The sequence below is a fragment of the Mycteria americana genome, chromosome 6 (genome assembly GCF_035582795.1).
Source record: "Mycteria americana isolate JAX WOST 10 ecotype Jacksonville Zoo and Gardens chromosome 6, USCA_MyAme_1.0, whole genome shotgun sequence".
Lineage (NCBI taxonomy): Eukaryota > Metazoa > Chordata > Aves > Ciconiiformes > Ciconiidae > Mycteria > Mycteria americana.
Genome location: NC_134370.1, coordinates 31511159 through 31529254, shown reverse-complemented (window position 1 = coordinate 31529254; position 18096 = coordinate 31511159). Strand labels below are relative to the sequence as shown.

The 18096-nt window shown below is 40.3% G+C and overlaps 1 protein-coding gene across 2 annotated transcripts in view; it reads left to right on the top strand.

The window, feature by feature from the left end:
• OGDHL (oxoglutarate dehydrogenase L) overlaps window positions 1-13793 on the top strand; it is a 53934-nt gene extending 40141 nt beyond the window's left edge. For both annotated transcript variants that reach the window (XM_075504131.1, XM_075504132.1), the window contains 7 exons: window positions 4252-4430; window positions 7649-7720; window positions 9015-9140; window positions 9757-9829; window positions 11927-12090; window positions 12721-12875; window positions 13670-13793. In XM_075504131.1, coding sequence (XP_075360246.1) covers window positions 4252-4430; window positions 7649-7720; window positions 9015-9140; window positions 9757-9829; window positions 11927-12090; window positions 12721-12875; window positions 13670-13793 — 893 coding nt within the window. The remainder of the gene's footprint in view (window positions 1-4251; window positions 4431-7648; window positions 7721-9014; window positions 9141-9756; window positions 9830-11926; window positions 12091-12720; window positions 12876-13669) is intronic.
• The last annotated feature ends 4303 nt before the right edge of the window (window positions 13794-18096 follow it).

The following is an 18096-nucleotide window of genomic DNA, read 5'->3' as shown; positions in this document are numbered from 1 at the left end:
AAAGATTTCTTGCCATGGAGATGGTAAACAAAAACCTGGGTTGGAATTACCAAGGAGTAGGCTATGAAGACACACTATAAAAACAATATGTAAAACTGTTTTTCTGTGAATAAACAATTTCACTTGAAGCTCTTGTTGCCTTTTCTCTCATGCAGTTAATTTGTCCTGCAGTCGTCCCTCTACTAACCTCCCAGGAAAGTTTGTATACTGACATTGACTGAAGAGCCTGTTCCTGGAGCAGAAGAAAGAAATCCTGTAGTTCCAATTTAGCTGTACTCATCGAGTTAAGCTAAAGCAATTTCAGTTTCATGCATAGATGACCTATGTCAAAACCTCATGTCAAGTGTTGGAATGATGTTCTTGTAGTTCGTGTTACAGAGGGACTTCTCTGATACATGACTAATCTCACTAGTTTTGTTGAGGGTTTTCCTTGTGGAACTGGACAAGTTAGTTTAGACTTTCTGTAACCACATGTTCATTAGTTCTCAATTTTATAAGGTGGAAATGCTTGTCCTTCACCCCTTTTTCCTCCCCTTTTTCCTCCCCTTTTCCTCCCTTCCCTTTTTCCTTTCCCCGGTTTGACAGTACAACTTTCAGGGAAGGAACTGCTTGTGTATGTTTGTGGCATCCAGCACACAAAGACCTCAATCTTAGCTTAGAGCTCCGAGTAGCTCTCTGATAGTGAACGTAAAGTAAAAGTTGAACAAAAGCAAAAAAGGACAAAGAAGGTTTGAATAGGTTTGACACAGCTGTGGAGGAAGATATCAGGATCAAGTCAATTACCTTGCACTGATAACATTAAAGTAACTCATATGCTGTATGTGCCACCTGTTGTTCTCTTCTATCTCATAATATATTACATTTTTTTAATGCCTGGAATGCCAGGCCATCTTAAAGGTATTTTAGGTATTTTTCTATTATTGCTTATATAGTTTTTTGGTATTATAGTTCTCTTTGAAGTAATTATCTTATCCACTGAATTCCACAAAGGGAGGCTCTCCTAGAGGGACTGCAGCCTCCAGTCACCAGGGTATAAATCACAGATGATAAGTATATGAGAGATGTCAGCTATCACTTGCTGGTGACCCTGTAGCAGTAGCCTTCTGTGTGTGGAGAATGTCAAGATGCTAAGCTCATCTCTTCCAGGAAGCCTGAGTTTTTTGAAGTTCCTGAAACTTTTCCAATTAGAAGAGTTGTAGAGTGGGTTTGATCAGAGTTAGAAACTATAGTTCCAATGACTTTGGGTTTTATCATGTCTTTGCAACAGTTTACTGTAGTTTACTAAATACTGGTGGTCACAAAGTAATGTTGGATTTTACTGATATACAATATTTAGGAGGCACATTAGGTTCCTGACTTAGGATTGTATTTGGGCTCATAGCCACCTTTGGGCCTAGGAAATATTATCCACCACATGAGGTTTTACAGATTGATATTTTTGTTCTGTACTCCTGAAAATGTCTGCAAGTTAAAAAAGAAGGAGAAACCCAAATTAATGCATAGTATCTAGATAGGTGTACTGTCCTCTCAGATATTAAGGGATTTCTCTCTGCATCCCAAATGCCAGTCTTAGGCACATTTCTGTCTTAACTAAGTGTATACTACTCTTGTGACTGTTCGGGGGTGGGGGAAGGCTGCGGGCCAGTGCGACAAATTAAGCAGTACAGGTATTTTGTTACCAAAAACTGTGTTTATTTTTGCCTAAGCTGGTTTTGCTATCAAGTCTATATTGTAGAACAGTATTTGGGTGGCTACTGTGTCACTGTAAGGAAACCAGGCAAAAATGGAAATTACAGTGACTCGTACATAGCAAAAACATGAAGCTGAGTTCAGTGTATATCAATGGTACTGAGATGGGACTCTCTCTGCAACTTAGATTACATGTACAGATATTAAAATAAAGAAGCTGTAAAGAGATAAGAAATCCAGATCGGTCTGTTAGCTCACTCTAAGGTTTTTTTTAGACTCTTGCAATTACTCAGGGAAGAGTTACAACTCATTATTGTAGCTTTTTAAATACAATTTTACAACAGCAAAGCTATTTGCTCTGCTGGGGTAACCTTCAATGAGAGTCTTCCCATGTTGCAGTTCTGTATTTGAAAACAGATCTTTATATTCTGTGCAGAACTTAAAAGCTTCAACTTAAAACATATTTATCCATCAAATATTTATTCTCTATGTGTATCGAATCAGTTTTCCCTCAGTCAGAACCTCGACATCCAGGGCAGTGCTATGTAGCACTGTTTTTTACTGAGAGCTTTAGCTTTTCTGGTTTTAATCATTCCAAACTGTAGGTGTAGAATATGAGTACAGGTATTAGCTCAGCACTACAGGCTCAGCTATAGTGAAGTGTCAAAGGAAAACAGGAGCAGAGATCAAATATATATTTTTATATTATTAGATACATGTAGGTGTTCCCTATGGAACGTGGTATAGAAAAATACCTTAAATTTAAGCGTGGTCATTAAACTGAGACAGGTACTTTGCACAGAGCTAGGTTTTCATGTTCTGACATGACACAAAATTCTGCATTTTTTTTTTAAAGCTACACAGCAGAGGCCGTGTAGCACATGCAAACACCCTTGTAGTTTTTCTATCTTTTGCCTTTGCAGAGCTACTAGGAATCAATTACCTGGCTTACATTGCAGTAGCAGTTCCATTTGGTTTTCTTTTCTCTTTGCCAGTCATCTCCCCAGGTCCTGTTGTAGAGCTGGGGCTTTTATCATACTGCAGCAGGTCTCTCAGTGAGAGCAATAATTTGTTTCTGCCTTTTAAGAGATACCCATGGAGCCTGTCGAGAGCCTTCAGTTATGTTTGGGCCTTGACAAGTTTTAAGAGCAAACAACAAGCTGCCTGGCTTGCTCTGTGCAGAACACCTGAGCTGCTGTCAACCGGGCTGCTGCTGTACGTTTGTCCTGCTGCGTTAAACTGACGTGGCTGAGTAAGTGGGAATGTGTGGCCCTTCTGCTCTGTACGGAGTTGATTAATCTACAGTTCAAACAGCACAAGTTTAGGGAAATTTCTGCACTTACCTACTACTGTAAACCACCTGAAAATGGGTTGAGATTGACACAGCGTGGAGAGAGAGAAGGTTACGTCTTTCTGTTTTCACTAGCTGAAGTAGCGATGTCATAGAGTCATAGAATCATTTAGATTGGAAAAGACCTTTAAGATCATCAAGTAAACCTAATCAACAGTAAATCTAATGCTGCCAAGTCCACCACTAAACCATGTCCCTAAGTGCCACACCTGCACATCTTTTAAATACCTCCAGGGATGGTGATTAAACCACTTCCCTGGGCAGCCTGTTCCAATGCTTGACAACCCTTTTGGTAAAGAAATTTTTCCTAATACCCAATCTAAACCTCCCCTGGCGCAACTTGAGGCCATTTCCTCTCATCCTATCACTTGTTACCTGGGAGAAGAGACCGACCCCCACCTCTCTACACCCTCCTTTCAGGTACTTGTAGAGAGCAATGAGGTCTCCCCTCAGCCTCCTTTTCTCCAGGCTAAACAACCCCAGTTTCCTCAGCCCCTCCTCACAGGACTTGCTCTCTAGACCCTTCACCAGCACCTCAATGTCTTTATTGTAGTGAGTGCCCTCCCCATGAAGAGCACTTCTGGTCTCCTCTCTGCCACTGAGGCAGAGACCTAAAGGGTCCTTAACCCTGCCAAAAAAAGGATTGTTTACCCAAGTCCCAGATGTGTGTCCCATGCACCTATTATGGTCAAGTTTTTTTGAAGATCTGAAGGCTATGATTCTGCCTATAGACTGAAGATTGATGTCACCAATAACTTTGTTCAGCACCTGCATATGAGAGTGAAAATTAAAAAAAGACAGTGTTGTTCAGGACTATGCAAGTAATAAAATTAACAAGTAGCTTCTTGAACTAGTACTGGGCTGTAAGTGGATTTTTACGGGAAAAGATGGTACCTACCTTAGTGAGCTTTCAGGAAAACATAACACAAAAGTCTGAGCTAAGGGAGGGGTTTTAGTTAATTTAAAAGCTCCTATGATATTTAAATGTTTGAGGAAAAGTTTGAAGAATTGGAGTCAGTATTGGAAAAATGTTATTTGCTAATCTTTCTGGTGGAAATGGTACTACTGAAAACTGCATGATTTATAATGGCTACAAAAATCCAGGTCATGCTCTCGTTTTGGTTTGATTTATTTTTTTTTTTAATGAGAAATGAACAGAATTCTCAGCAAGTCTGTTTCTTTTCTAATTCTCCTACTTGTTTGGTTCTCAGGTTTTGAACTTGGCTTCGCTATGGCGAGTCCCAATGCCCTGGTGTGCTGGGAGGCCCAGTTTGGCGACTTCCACAACACGGCACAGTGTATAATAGACCAGTTCATCAGCTCCGGCCAGGCCAAGTGGGTTCGTCACAACGGGATCGTCCTGCTCTTGCCACACGGAATGGAAGGAATGGTGAGGGCCGCTGGCTGGCGCGTGCGGGAGGGAAATACTGGCTTCTGCGGCTGTAAAAGCCAAAGGTGTCTTGAGGATCCGACGGGGATATAAAGCCAGGGGGAGAAAGGTCCTGTTTAGCATGTTGGACTGCTTCAGTGCTACAGCTACAGAAAAGAATGTGGATAGATTGATCGGTGAGCACTAAAGAAAACTGAGAAGTATTTCTGAGCTCTTAGCTTTGTGTCCTTCTTAGTGGCATGTACCATGTTTTCCCCATTTTTTTCTTTTTTTCTCTCTTTTTTTGTATCTTTCCCTAAGATACTGCTTTCTTTCCCTAGAAAGCCGGATTCTTAGCATACAGTAAGAAAGAAATCATTAGTGTCTAGCAGTACTTGCTTGGTTTTATTTTGCATGAAGTATGTCTGTGTAAACTCTGCACTAAATTCACGTGCAATGAAATGATATGAAACAACTTTTAAAACTTCTTCAAAAATCATTGACATTGGGTAACTTTGATATAGTAAGAAATTTCCCCCTTTCCAAAAAGGAAAATGTTTCCACTAGCTGTTGACTCTCTTTTCTTTGGTGGCTAGTAGGAGGAACTAGGCAGTGTCTTAGAGGGAAAGGGCATGGGCAAGCTCTGTATATGTTATATGAAGTTTATATCAGCAGTAGAATTGTTCTTCAAATCTTTTAAATTATTTTTAAAAGTTACATGAACATCATGTCAGGCTAGGTTAATTTTCTCCTTTTCAAATGCATTAACATTCATGAATTGATGCATCTATGTTTCTAGTTTTCTATTAAGAAAAGCATAGTATGCACCACAATGGCAATCTCCCTCTATATAAATGCTCTAGACCTTTTCACTACAAACTGCGTCATTTCCATTCTCACAAACAATTTAGTTTATTTCCATTCAATTATAATCCTGTCCTGATATACTGGGGTGCATTCATATCTTATGAATGGCTTTCCATACCCATTTTTGCGTAAAGAATAAGGGGTCTGATGCTGTTCACAAGAGTTTTGATAAATTAATTTTTTTTAAATGAATCCTGAGGGACAGCCTGAATGTGCCCTCAGCAGGAAGCACTCAGCTGAAGGGAGCTGGTTCTCTGCTACTTACAATACAGTTAATCTTTCTTTTCTCTTAGCCACTTGGCAGCTACGATTTGCCCAGATCTTCTGAAACATGCTTATTTTGCTACTAGTGTCAGGTGTTTTCAGAATATTTAAGAATCCCACCAGGCTGTTGAAATCTGCTATCTTCCCAGAGGAGCTTTCCATTACAGGAGTGTTATTCTCTCTATAACTACAGTGTTGGGGACAGAATGATTTGGGGAAGGATTCGTAATGGGATATGGATCCCTTCACCTCTAGGTCATGCATTCACAGGCAAGTTGGCTGTGATTGAAAGACTCTGCTGCCTAATGGCTCCTTGGGGACTCATCGAAAAGTAGCTAATGGATTCAGTATAGGTCTCACTGGATAGGTGGTCACAGTAGAAATAAACCCTGCCCCATCCCACGCAGCAGTTGCTGGCAATCTGACCGGCAGTGTCAGCAGAGAAATCAAAGATGGACGTGAACATTGAGGCTCTGAATTGAGGTTGTTGCTGGGGCAGCATATGTGTGTACGTTAGGGAAGCCTCACACGTCTCTCCTGTCATAGTTTGCTAGTAACATCTCTGTTTCCAGTGTACTGAATTCAGTGTGCTTGTGAAGCACTATGTTTGTACATGTATAGGTTGTACTTGGTGTAGGATTTGATTTACAGCAAATAGATGTATACAGCAGAGGTATTGCAATATTGGACTGTTACTGTCCACCATAGTTTTGCGTGGCTTTGCTTCTTGTTCTCAAGCCCTTACACATTTATGACCAGATTATTTGGCACCTCAATAGTGGAGACAGACTTCAAAAGAGTAATTTTGCAAGGCACAGTTCCTGGCTGTTCGTGTTGCTCCTTTGTTGCCACTGGGGTGTTTTTTCCTTTGAATTCCCTTAGTCCATGGAATACAGTGAATCCTGCACTTGGAAGCAGGGAGAATGGTGTGTTGAATCAAGGTGGACTGCTAGCTGTCAAAATAATGAGTGATTTTGGAGATCATATGTTAAGGTTTCAACAGAGGAAGTTATGATGAGAGATGGCCATATAAAGAAAAAAGCTCTTTATGGACATCATTAGTTTAGGAGCCATGGAGAGATCTGAAAGGTGTAAATGTCTTCAGGTTAAAATACCTTGCAACTGTCTCCAAAATGAAAGTCCTTCCTAACAGTAACTGTCAGTTGAACAAGCAAAGGCTTCCAGCATTAGCAATAAATAAAAAAGCACACTGCATTCTCGTACTCCTCACAGCTTTCTCTCATCCTTTATAAACAAGGACATGAGAAGGAAGATAACAGATTCTGTTACACTCCTTAGTCCTGATATTGTCTGTGGCCAGCATGCATGTTTTGCTAGTTTAAAATGGATCTAACAATGTTTGAGCACTAAAAGAAATTACTTTGGGTACTGCTAGTGAGACAAGCAGACGTGAGTGTTCAGTACTTTGGCAGAACGTAAAATACCTCCCACAGAGGGAGAAATTAATCATAGGTTAGTTTGGCAGATAATGCGTACATGTATTTTGATCCGTTTTAGCTGAAGCATTCATCTAGGCTATTTTGTCCTGTACTGAACAGTGAACAATGGTAGGAGAGAGATCCTGAGTCTGCTTCTTGTATTGCTAATATAGCAAAGATAGTCAGCAGTTAACTTTGTGTTTGTTCCTATTCAGCATGCAAGTGTGGTTTGGCCCAAAGAAGTGTGAGTCACTGCAGTACACTGAGGCACACAGTGTTTCTCCTTCTGACATTCCTCCTGCTCCTTTTTGCCCTGCATTAGCAAGGTCGTTCTTGTGCCCACATGGACCTACTGCCCTTTCACTGGTCTTCATTGTGCAGCTTTACTGAGGCTAGAAATCACTTGCAGCTGGTAAAAGCATTGGAAATCCATGTAAAACCTAATCTTCTATGAAAACAGTTTACAGAAGACAAAGAATTCCAGTCCTGCGGTGTGTCCTCTCCTCTCTCACTGCTGCTGCCGTTGATGCCTTTGGCTGGCGGGGCAGGTGTGCAGCCTGGTGCAGAGCTGCCAGGACGACAGGAGGTACTTACGCAGTGAGTGACCTAGACTGATGTCTAACTGCTGATTTGGCTTTTTAATGTTGTTTTAAATGATACCTTTATCAGGGTCCAGAGCATTCATCAGCCAGGCCTGAGAGGTTTCTGCAGATGAGCAATGATGATTCTGATGCTTATCCAGTAAGTAGATTTGTCAAAGGCCATGTCCTTTTTTTGCTCTTCACGTCTCAAAGAAATTTTTTTGTAAGAAGCATCCTTTTAGCTAGGTATAGTGGGCTAAGATTTAGCTTCAAGAGTTGGTATAACATTAACTTGATCCCAGTAAAAGTAATTGAAGTATGCGGTGTGTGCTGCTTCATTTCAAAGCTGAGGTCATATGCAATTAATATCTGGCAGCATGATCTTTTTATGGCTGTTCCTCAGGGCCAGCGATTCTGCTTGTTTATATTGCTGTGCGTACTGCAAATAGGTGTCTCACCCTGGCTTTTTGCAGTGGAGCTAAATTGTACTGCTGGGAGCATGAAAATAAGCAACTTCTAAATTTGATTCAGCTAAGACCTTCATACGTTGGTCATTCATTTTTACAGATAAAGTACATAGCTCTACAGGATACTGGTCATCCAGTTCCCCACTGCAGATTTCCTAAGAAACACTGCTATACATTAATTGAAAAGCCCAGCAATTAAAAAAAAGGCAAAATAAAATGGATGTTTCAGTTTTGGCCCTGAGTTTGTTACCCTTGGGGCAATGATAGTTCCAAAGCTATGTCCCTCTTCATCTAAAAGTGATTTTTGTCAGTGTACTGTCAGAATAAAGACCTGTTTGACTGACTACATTTAAGCACTGTCAATTGCACATAATAAGCAAGTTATAAATTTTATCATAGAAGGTAGGAGCTCAAAGCATGGACCAGGAAATTGTGTTAGATGCTGTAGCAATCTGTAATGAGATTATTGTACCTATACCTATATATATGCTTACCTAATATATATGTATATAGATATAGATAAAACCCCCTATATTTGTAAAATACATAAATATAAAACATAGAAAATTAATGTATTAAAATAGTCTAAGAGGACAGGACACCTACCAAAAAATGGGAGAGAGTGAGTTAACTATACAGTCAAAAAACGAATTATAGTTTTAAGATTCTTTCAAAGGGGTTCTGTTTTGTGTCTTCCACCTACTGAAGTCCTAGTCCTCCTCACCCTTCTTTCCTGGACTTCCCAGCTTGCTGAAATTAATGGAAGCTTTTTGCCTTTATTTGCATACATTTTTAGGAAGAAGTAGAAACAGAAGAGAATGATTGGTAGGGATGCTTCCCTAGCTAATAATATAATCTCAGCAGAGATCTGCTAATTAAGTTTTTTGAGGAAGGGAGTTGCTGAGAGTCAGAAATAGAAGGATGGCTTTCAAGCCTTTTTTTCTGATCTTTTAGACATTTTTCTAATGCCTTTAATGTCTCTCTCAGGAGTTCAGTGAGCAGTTTGAAGTTTCCCAGCTGTATGAATGCAACTGGATTGTGGTGAATTGTTCAACTCCAGCCAATTACTTTCACGTCCTCAGAAGACAGATCTTGCTGCCATTCAGAAAACCGGTAAAGTTATTGTCATGGACTTGATTATTCTAGGTATATTAATCCTCACATGAAGAGGGGTCTTTGTTTGCATATGACATAACTGCTAAAAAGAACAAGAATCGTTGGTGAAAAACCTTAACTGAACACAGGTTGAAGTCGCTGATTTGATGGAATGAAACTCAGCTCTGACTTACTACAATTCTAAAACTTGATTTTCAGCTTTATTTCCTTCTGGCTGTGCAGACCTTCAGATGAGCTTGTCAAGACACTATGTAGCTAACAGGTTGCATAACTAAAATCTGCATGTCTAATTGCTGAAACTGCAAAAACCTAAGATACAACTGTTCGATGTTTTACTGGTTCATAGCCTGTGATTTGATTTTGTTTTCAAAGAGCATAAGCAATGGTTTTTGAGAACCTTTAAAGGGAGTGGACTACCCAAATCTTGTGAATAATTTTGAAACTTCCTAGGCTTTCAAAACAGGAAAAAATAATTTCCTGTGTTTGCTATTCACATTAATTTGATCTATAGCATATTCAGTTTGTGGGTTTTGTATGAACAGTGTTATAAATGTTGCATGTAATAATGTAGATAAAGCATCTCCTGAGTGTTGAAAAAATTTCTGTCTTACAGCTGATTATTTTGACACCCAAGTCACTACTGAGGCATCCAGAAGCTAAATCCAGTTTTGATGAAATGGTGTCTGGTAGGTCACCTTAAAGTATTATGGACAAATAATTAGCTATACCAAGTTGCATGTCAGACTGTGAAGAAGAGAATCTGGTCTGGAGAGTTTGCCTTTTCCTTTGGCATAATTTCTGGGGAGCTGTTGTAGTGAGATCTAGCATGGACTTTTGCTGGAAAGTCTCCTTTCAAATATGGATTCTTAATTTTAACAGGCTTATCTTGTAACCAACCATTAATCTTAAAGGCAGTGGAAAGTGCATTTCCCTCTCTGCAGGGATGCTCCCCTCAATAGGCTATTAGGCCCCTCTGCTCTTTTTCTTTTCGTATAAAAATGGAATTGTTCTTTGTACTCCCCCCCCCCCAGATGTGAGGGGATAGATTGTAATCACACTGTGCCCATTTGGAAGAATGAGGGGCCCATTTCTTCTTAGAGTACTCAGTTCTGGGGCTGCCATGACACACCAGTGATCTAAAGTGAGATCAGTGAGTTCAGAGCTGTAGGCTACCACGCTAGCTGCTGTTGGCATGCCATCAGCACCAAGAGATATGTAGCGACTGCAGAGGTAATACCAAAAACTGGAGTGATTTGTCTTGCCATGCGCTGGTTAGAACATGTTAGAGTGGCATGAGGAAATACAGTGAAATGTAGTGAGTGAGTGATTAAAGCGATTGTTCAGAATGAGAGAGTGTGCATAGGTGTGGTGGTCTGTCTCCAGTTCTAGCAGGTGTCTTGACTGCTGTCAGAAAAGAGTAACTGCTCAGTTTTTTTAAAGGAAGTTACAGTGTATAAATATGCTTAAGTATTGCATTAGCTCTTTTTTGTAGGTGAGTAAAGTTTGCTTCTGAAGCAAAGACATTTGCTGGTTTTGATTACTGTTTAAAAGCTTTGTAGAATGAGTCAGATGAGAAATTCTGTAGGGATTGTGATTTGTCGCTTTGTCTTGGGAGTCCCCTCTACTTCAGACTAACCCTCAATAGTGGCCAAACTCCTAATTAACATTGAATTCTCACATACTTTCATGTTCCTGCTGAAGAGGACAGCAAGTAGTGAAGTACTGCTGACTGTCAGCTAACTCTTTTTGCTCTGATTTTTAACGGAAAGCTGAGGAGAGGAACACTGACTCCAGCTGACCCAATGAAGCACAGATTCAGTCTTTTTTAATGATGAATTCTGCTGTTCAGTGAGACAGGATAATTCTGACATAAATCAGTTCCTCTTTCATATGGTTGTGCTGCTGCTTTTCTCTCCCCAAGATAAATGGTTCAAACAGGAGCTTATTCGCCTGGTAAGTGGGTGTGCTGATTCAGACTGGGAGGTCATGCCACTGTCTGTTACCTTGCAGTTGGTTAATGTGGGAATAGTTCAAATCAATCATATAAGAGAGCAAAGAAAAGGATCTTTTAGACCATCAAGTCCCTCTTCCAGTTTCATGTATCCCAAGCAAATTGTTCTCCTGGGAGATGATATCACAGGGGAAGAGGTATCTAGTAGCGAAGATATGCATCTGAAATCGTATCTTATCACTTATACATATGGCTCAGTACTATGCTAATTCTTCCTTTGGCTAATGCCATCTTAGCTCTCAAACAGAGCTTTAAATCACGTAAATATATGGCAGTAATGTGTGTGCTTGTGTAAATATTTCTGCAGTTGCCAGATTTACTTGCATTATGAATACGTGCTATGCTTTTATATAAAAATGTTCTAAAATTTTCTAAACCTATATTAATGTTACATGGTTGAGATCATCTTGGAAAGAAGAACCAATATTTCAGGTAATTCTCTGAAAAATCTGTAGCAAAGGTGAGCTATCCAATCAGTTTAAAATTAAAGGTGTAATGCACAACACAAAGCTAAAAGAGAATCCACTGTTAATATGTTTCTGTCTATTAAGTGTGAAAGCGTGGATTATTGACAATCTTTTAACTTCTTGAAATTAAACTGCTGAAAAGTCACTTTAGCAGAATTACCAGTCTGAAAAGTAGGAATAGAGAGGCAGCAGAACCCCGTGACCATTGCAACCTGCTGCTTGCTCAGTAAAGGATTGTTTCTTGGGCTGTTTTATTACACTGCCAGCTCCACTGGGAGCACTTTTCTAATTTGTGCTCTAACTAGGTACCACTTTCCGACGCGTGATTCCTGAGGATGGGCTGGCAGCTCATGCACCACATGAGGTCAAGCGAGTGATTTTCTGCACAGGAAAAGTATACTATGATCTTGTGAAAGAGAGAAAGAATCAAGACCTGGAGAAACAAGTAGCTATTACCAGACTTGAACAGGTGAGCTCCCTGATCCTCAGAAGACGGGGTCCTTGGGAAGACTTTCAGCAAGGGATTCCTATGCTTTTAAATAGATATCACTTACCAGAAAGGATGGTGATAGCATTTTCATAGCACTTTACATCTTACAAGACATTGTCTAATCCTTCATGACCTTGTGGAGAAGGAACACATACTGGACAATGAGATCCAGAAAGCTTGATGACTTTTCCAGAACAACGTAACAAAGTGAAGGTTACAATATGATGGCACCTTAAATTTCTATATCCAATCTGCTAGGTTTAAATGTTGTGAATAGTACACTTTGCAGCTATTTTGTCATTCACTAATTAAGGACTTGTATTGTCAGAGCTACTTCACTAGAAAAACTGTAGGAATGCAGGAGATCTGGTCTATGACCTACTTCTGTTCATACTGGTGCAACTATAAAATATGTGTGTATTCATTTCTGACAGCATGAAATCCATTAAAGAAATATGACTCACTTTAAAGAACATATGGCAATTATATTAGGTACTAAATGGTTGATTACAGTGGTTGGTTGTAATACCCAATAGGTAAAAGGCTTTCCGACCATGGGCTAACACCATGTAAGAGAAAGCTTTGCCAGTTATTACCCTCTCTTTCCAGATCTCGCCATTCCCGTTTGACCTGCTGAAAGAAGAACTTGAGAAGTATCCAGGTGCTGATCTAGTTTGGTGTCAGGAGGAACACAAAAACAGTGGATATTATGATTATGTCAAACCTCGTTTCCGCACTATTGTGAACCACACTCGACCTATATGGTATGAGACTTTAAACAATTGCTCTATCTCCTGGGCTGATTTGTTTGCTTTTAAATGTGCTTGGGTTTGGGTTTTTTTGCTTTTAAATTTGTTTTTGATTTGAGGATGTTATTCATGGGGAAGTCAGGTTCTTCAACAAATCAAATCTTCAACAAATCAAAACCTCTGAATTTGGGTTCTCGGGTGAAGGAGGGAAAAGTCTAGATGACTGTTTTCTCAAATACATCATGCATATCTTGCTCCTCCCTGTAGTTCTAAAAGAAAACCAGTAGCAACTAGCTCTATATTTATTGCCCTAGCCCTAGCCCTAACCGCACTTCGCTCTCCTGGATTTTTCTCTCTTGTTGTCTAAGATTCTGTCTTTTTTAAGAATTTCCCTCTAAATATTAGGTTTCTGGAGGAAACAGTTGTTGTAAGAGCTCAGTTCAGGTACCTTTGCATTTATTTTAGATGATTGACTCTCGGATCTGCTCATGCAGCTGTCGGAGGAATAAGAGTCTTCATCGCCAAAAGCAAGTTAATTTAATTATGAGACAGTGTAGCTGGCTGCCCTGGGAGGGATGGGGCAGAAGGCACAGCTTAATATTGACGGGAGGGGAAAAAGAGGGGGAAGCTGACCAGAAGGTATAACTGATGGTGTAACTTAGATTGATTTTAATTTAAGAAAGATTGATGATTAAATGTCCAAATCTGCCAAGCTGACTTGAATGCATTTAGCAGCATGTTCTCATGCTTGTTAGTGTCAAAATAGTCTCTCTTCTCACCTCATTTGTCTGCCCAATTCTGTCACAAAGGTATGTTGGCCGAGAGCCTGCTGCTGCAGCTGCCACAGGCAACAAGAACACGCATCTGGTGTCGCTCAGAAGATTCTTGGATACAGCTTTCAACCTGGAGGCCTTTGAGGGAAAGACATTCTAACTGCAGGGCACAGACCCATCTCTGACTAGTAGTCTCTCAAATCACTGCATCCAAAAGAGGAAATAAAAGTGGGAAAAATATTGGCAATTATTTATTTTTGCTTTACCAGATAAAACGATCCAGCAGCTGACTTTATTAATCTGCACCTTGCTCCTCAGTTTGTAAGGAAAAAAAAAATTCCAACTTATGTTCCACCATTTTTTGTTATTTGTCTATTTAGATTGGGACCTCTTTGGCACAAGGAGAGTCTCCTATCCAAGGATGCAGTGTCTAGCTCAGTGAGGCTCCAACCTCAGTCTGTGGGCACTGTCTAATTACTGTAAGTAAGTAGAGCAGGCATGGACAGCATGATAGTTATGCACATCCCTGAAAAAGAAGAGAGTACGTTTGGGAGCCACTAAGGAAACAACATGCATTGTTACAAGGAAAATGGTTGACAGTTATTTCTAGATATATTGGAGTGGAGTAATGAAACTGAAAAGCAAAGAGTTGATAGATGACTTTGGTAGGGAAATGTACTGACTGTGGTTGTTGGACGGAGATGGTAAGGTAGCCTGGTGATGTGAGGAGGAGGCTGGAAATAGGGAGTCAGATTACAAAGTTGCTAAACTATGGGTGATAACAAAAGTGGTGTGCACCACGCAGGTATAAGGTGGAGGAGGGTGATGAAGGCAGAAATAAACAGGACCAAGAAAAGGTTTGTTGGGGGTAGTTGAGGAGGGAAGAAATCTACACAAGACCACAGCTGACAGAGCAGTGGGTGATCAGCAGGAGAATTCAGCATCAAATTACTTCAGAAGTAAGAGGTGACAGCACCAATTGCTCCCACTCCTTGGGCTGCCTGCTTTGATGCTGTGTGGTATTAAGGAACTGTGGGGTCCTGTGAACATCCTCATTTTGGATGAACACTCTTTCCCTCACCAAACTACTAGGATCTGCTTTTCTTTGACCTGGTAGCGCCTGTAGAAAGATTGTGTTTGGATGAGGAATCTGTTTGTGCAGCAACTAGTGGGTTCTCTGCTTTGTCCAGTGCTAATCCCTGCCTCACATCTCCTTGCTGATATTAATTCAGCTCTGAAGTGGCAATTCCTGATTTAGTCACCCTTTTTTATGTTAAGAGGAAGGTGGGCAAGCAACAGTTTCCAATTGACCAAAGGCATGTGCTGTGGTTTTGTACAAGTAGTAATTGATTTTTTTGTCCCTTGTGTTTACTTGTCAATTAGGATCTCAATTGCCATGTACTTTCAGTATGGACTTAAAAGTGAACTGCATCTAAGAGCTGGCTCTGTGTAAGGTGGCTGATGTACAGCAGGTGCTGGAGGGGAGGCAACAGCGGGGGTTGTTCTCTTCTTGGGAGATAGTGCTTGGCTTCTTGGGAGGCACTGCACAGCAGTGTGGTCTCAGAGTGCCTCTGCTTGTGCTTCCTCCACAGTGCTAGAAGGCAGGTGGGCACAGCTTTCCTCTCCCCTCTTAATACAAGAACTAGTGTTGTCAGAAGTCCTGTTCCCTCTGCTCCAGAGGAACTTGGGTCTGGGTGAACCTTGTGACTGCAGGTTTCTGGAACGCTAGACTGTGTAGTGGCAGGACACTTCTTCCCTTCTTTCTGCTGGCTGGCAGAGGGAACTGCTCAATTAACAGACTAAGTGGCGTAGTAGGACGCAGAGGAATGGCCGTGCCTGTGTTGAAGCAGGAGGCAGTAACTAGCTGCACAAGGGCCCTGTGCCCCTGCAGTGCCTGGTTATGCTAGCTCTGCTGAGCAGCCACTTTGATACGTCATAACAAGTGACTGGAAAACACATAGATGAGACTTCGCCCCCATCTCCAACTCCCTGTCCTGAGCCTGCTCCTGGGACACACTTGTGGTCTTGGCAGTAAGTTTTACCCTGCTGCTGCTGTATTGGCTGTGACAGAATAGGGCTTGACAGTTTATGTCTGATTCAAAGAGTCAGGTGATACTGGAAAGCTTCTTGTCTCATCAAAATAAAAAGCTGTATTAAAAACTTCTAGCTATGATCAGGTACTACTTGTCCGAGCAGGTTACCAAAAAGGAATGTGTGTCTTATGCTGTCCCTTTATTTGGCCTGGAGACAACATGATGGTGAAAAAACCAATCCTTCTGTCAGAGCATAAAATTGATGTGGTAAGGTACTTACCATGGATCCAGAACCAGACTTAGTCTAACGTTTGTGAAACTCAGTAGCATCCTTTTAAATCAGGCTGGTTGCCTTGGGCTTTTTCTCTCATTGAAACAGTAAAGCTAATTCAGACTTTTGAAATCTAATGAACTTGGAATGTACTGCAGTTGACAGCAGCAAAGATTGTCTCCTGTCCATTTCTATAGCTCAAAACATTAAGTAACCATCACCAAAAGTATTTTAATGCTTTTATGAATGCTTGTTTCTGTGGCAAGAATTGAGTGCAGCTAAATATTGCTGGCACCGTTCATTGTATTCTCAGTTTGCATAAGGCAGGCCAGTGCTGCATGAAATATGATAAATGCACTTATGCCACAGTATATGCAGAGGTAGAAAACAAAATTAACATAGAAATGTAAATGGTAAATGACAGGTTTCTATTTTCATTGTGTATCATAGATCGTGGCATAATAGTTGCATAAAAATTCCATCAAAGAATGTAAAAAAACCAGTAAAATAAAAATATTTGAGAATGAAATTCTCTTTTATGGCTGTTCTTTTTGACAGTTTCTCCTTTGAGTGCTGGCATTAGCATCGCATGCGTAGATGTGCTAGGGCAGCTCATTTTTCGTTTCCTCAATTGTGGCTTATTTAAATATAGTAGCAGTGAGAGAGACAGCGTTTGGACTAGAAAAAGATAATTAATCAAAACCATTGAGTTAAAAGTAGTAATAGCATTGAGGTTATATTAGAATATTTTGTTTTATTCTATTCTAATTTTTTTAAAGTAATAAGTGAAGACATTTCTATTTCAAGCAGAATTTTTAAAATACTGGAACTAGACTGGAATTAACTTCTCTAATTTCTAAACACTGGAATTCATTTCTCCAAACATGCTGGCTCAACATATGTTTCTATTGAATTACTTTTCCTGTTGCCTGCACTTTCAGATAGTAAATGTTCAAAAGCTACTAAAGCATTACAAATTGCTAAATGCATAGATTGTACTTATTTGCAGAATTCTGTGGCTTTTCTTCAGTCAGGGCCCTTGAATAAAAAACTCTTACAGAGAGTTCTTAAATCGATGCACATTAAATAGGTGCATTATCAACAATGAATGCAAGTTTCTGTAATGGCAGCTTTAAACCAGGTTAAGAATATCTCTCTGATCTCACAGAAAACAAATACTTTGTTAGAACTAGCTGACAAGTTAAATACTTTCTACATACTAAATAGCAATTAATCTTTGTAGAGTGTTTGAAAAGGACTGAAGTATTATATAAGCCTCTTCTGCAAGTAGTCTGCCACTGAAATTCAAATCACAGCTTTGTAACTCGGAAGAAACAGCAAATGTTAGAATCAATTTACTTCATCGCATTTGTGGGTGAGATACCACATCATGCATGCCCACAACGGCAAAAGACTTGGGAAGACAAACAGCTTCTGTCACAATTATTTTTGTTTCCTAGTAGCTACCTGATGAACTGCACTAACAGCAGGGGTGTGCTTGGTGGAAACCTTTGCTCTACCCATGGTACAGCTGGAGTCAGTCTGCTAGAGCAGAGGAGTAACCTCTTCTCCAAAAAGGGAACCATTCTGCTTGTTCTAGGAGGTAAAAATTAATGTATGAGACTAGACAAGAAACAGGAATATGTGTGCATTGTTTGAACTGAGTAGATGAAAGTGTGTGTGTGTGTGGAGGGTGTTTGTTTCTTTTCTGTTGGTGTGGGTTTTTTTTTTCCAAGAACCCCTTGGCTGGACTCTGTGGCAGCTGTCTTAAGAGCTCTGGTAGCTCTTACCTTGGTGCACAAACAGCAGACCAGCTGCCTCTGATACACAGCTGGGAATAACCACTGCTGCTACTAACAAAATGAAAGCTTGGGAACCTCTGCTCCATGTGCACGCATGCGCGTGCGCACACACACATGCGCATGTGTCAAAAAATCAGTCTTTTTGATTGCTATTAACTTTATGCAGGTGTCACCGACTATTGTTGCTCAGTCTAGCTTTTTGCCGGGGGTACAGATGACTTTGAACATTGTTTAAAACATGAAATAGAGGCGCACTCAAAAATCATGTAAAGCCAGAAAATCCCTAAAAGCAGGTGAAATATCTTTGTAAAGTTAACAAGTCTGGTCAAAGATGGAGGAAAAGAAGTCTGCTATTGT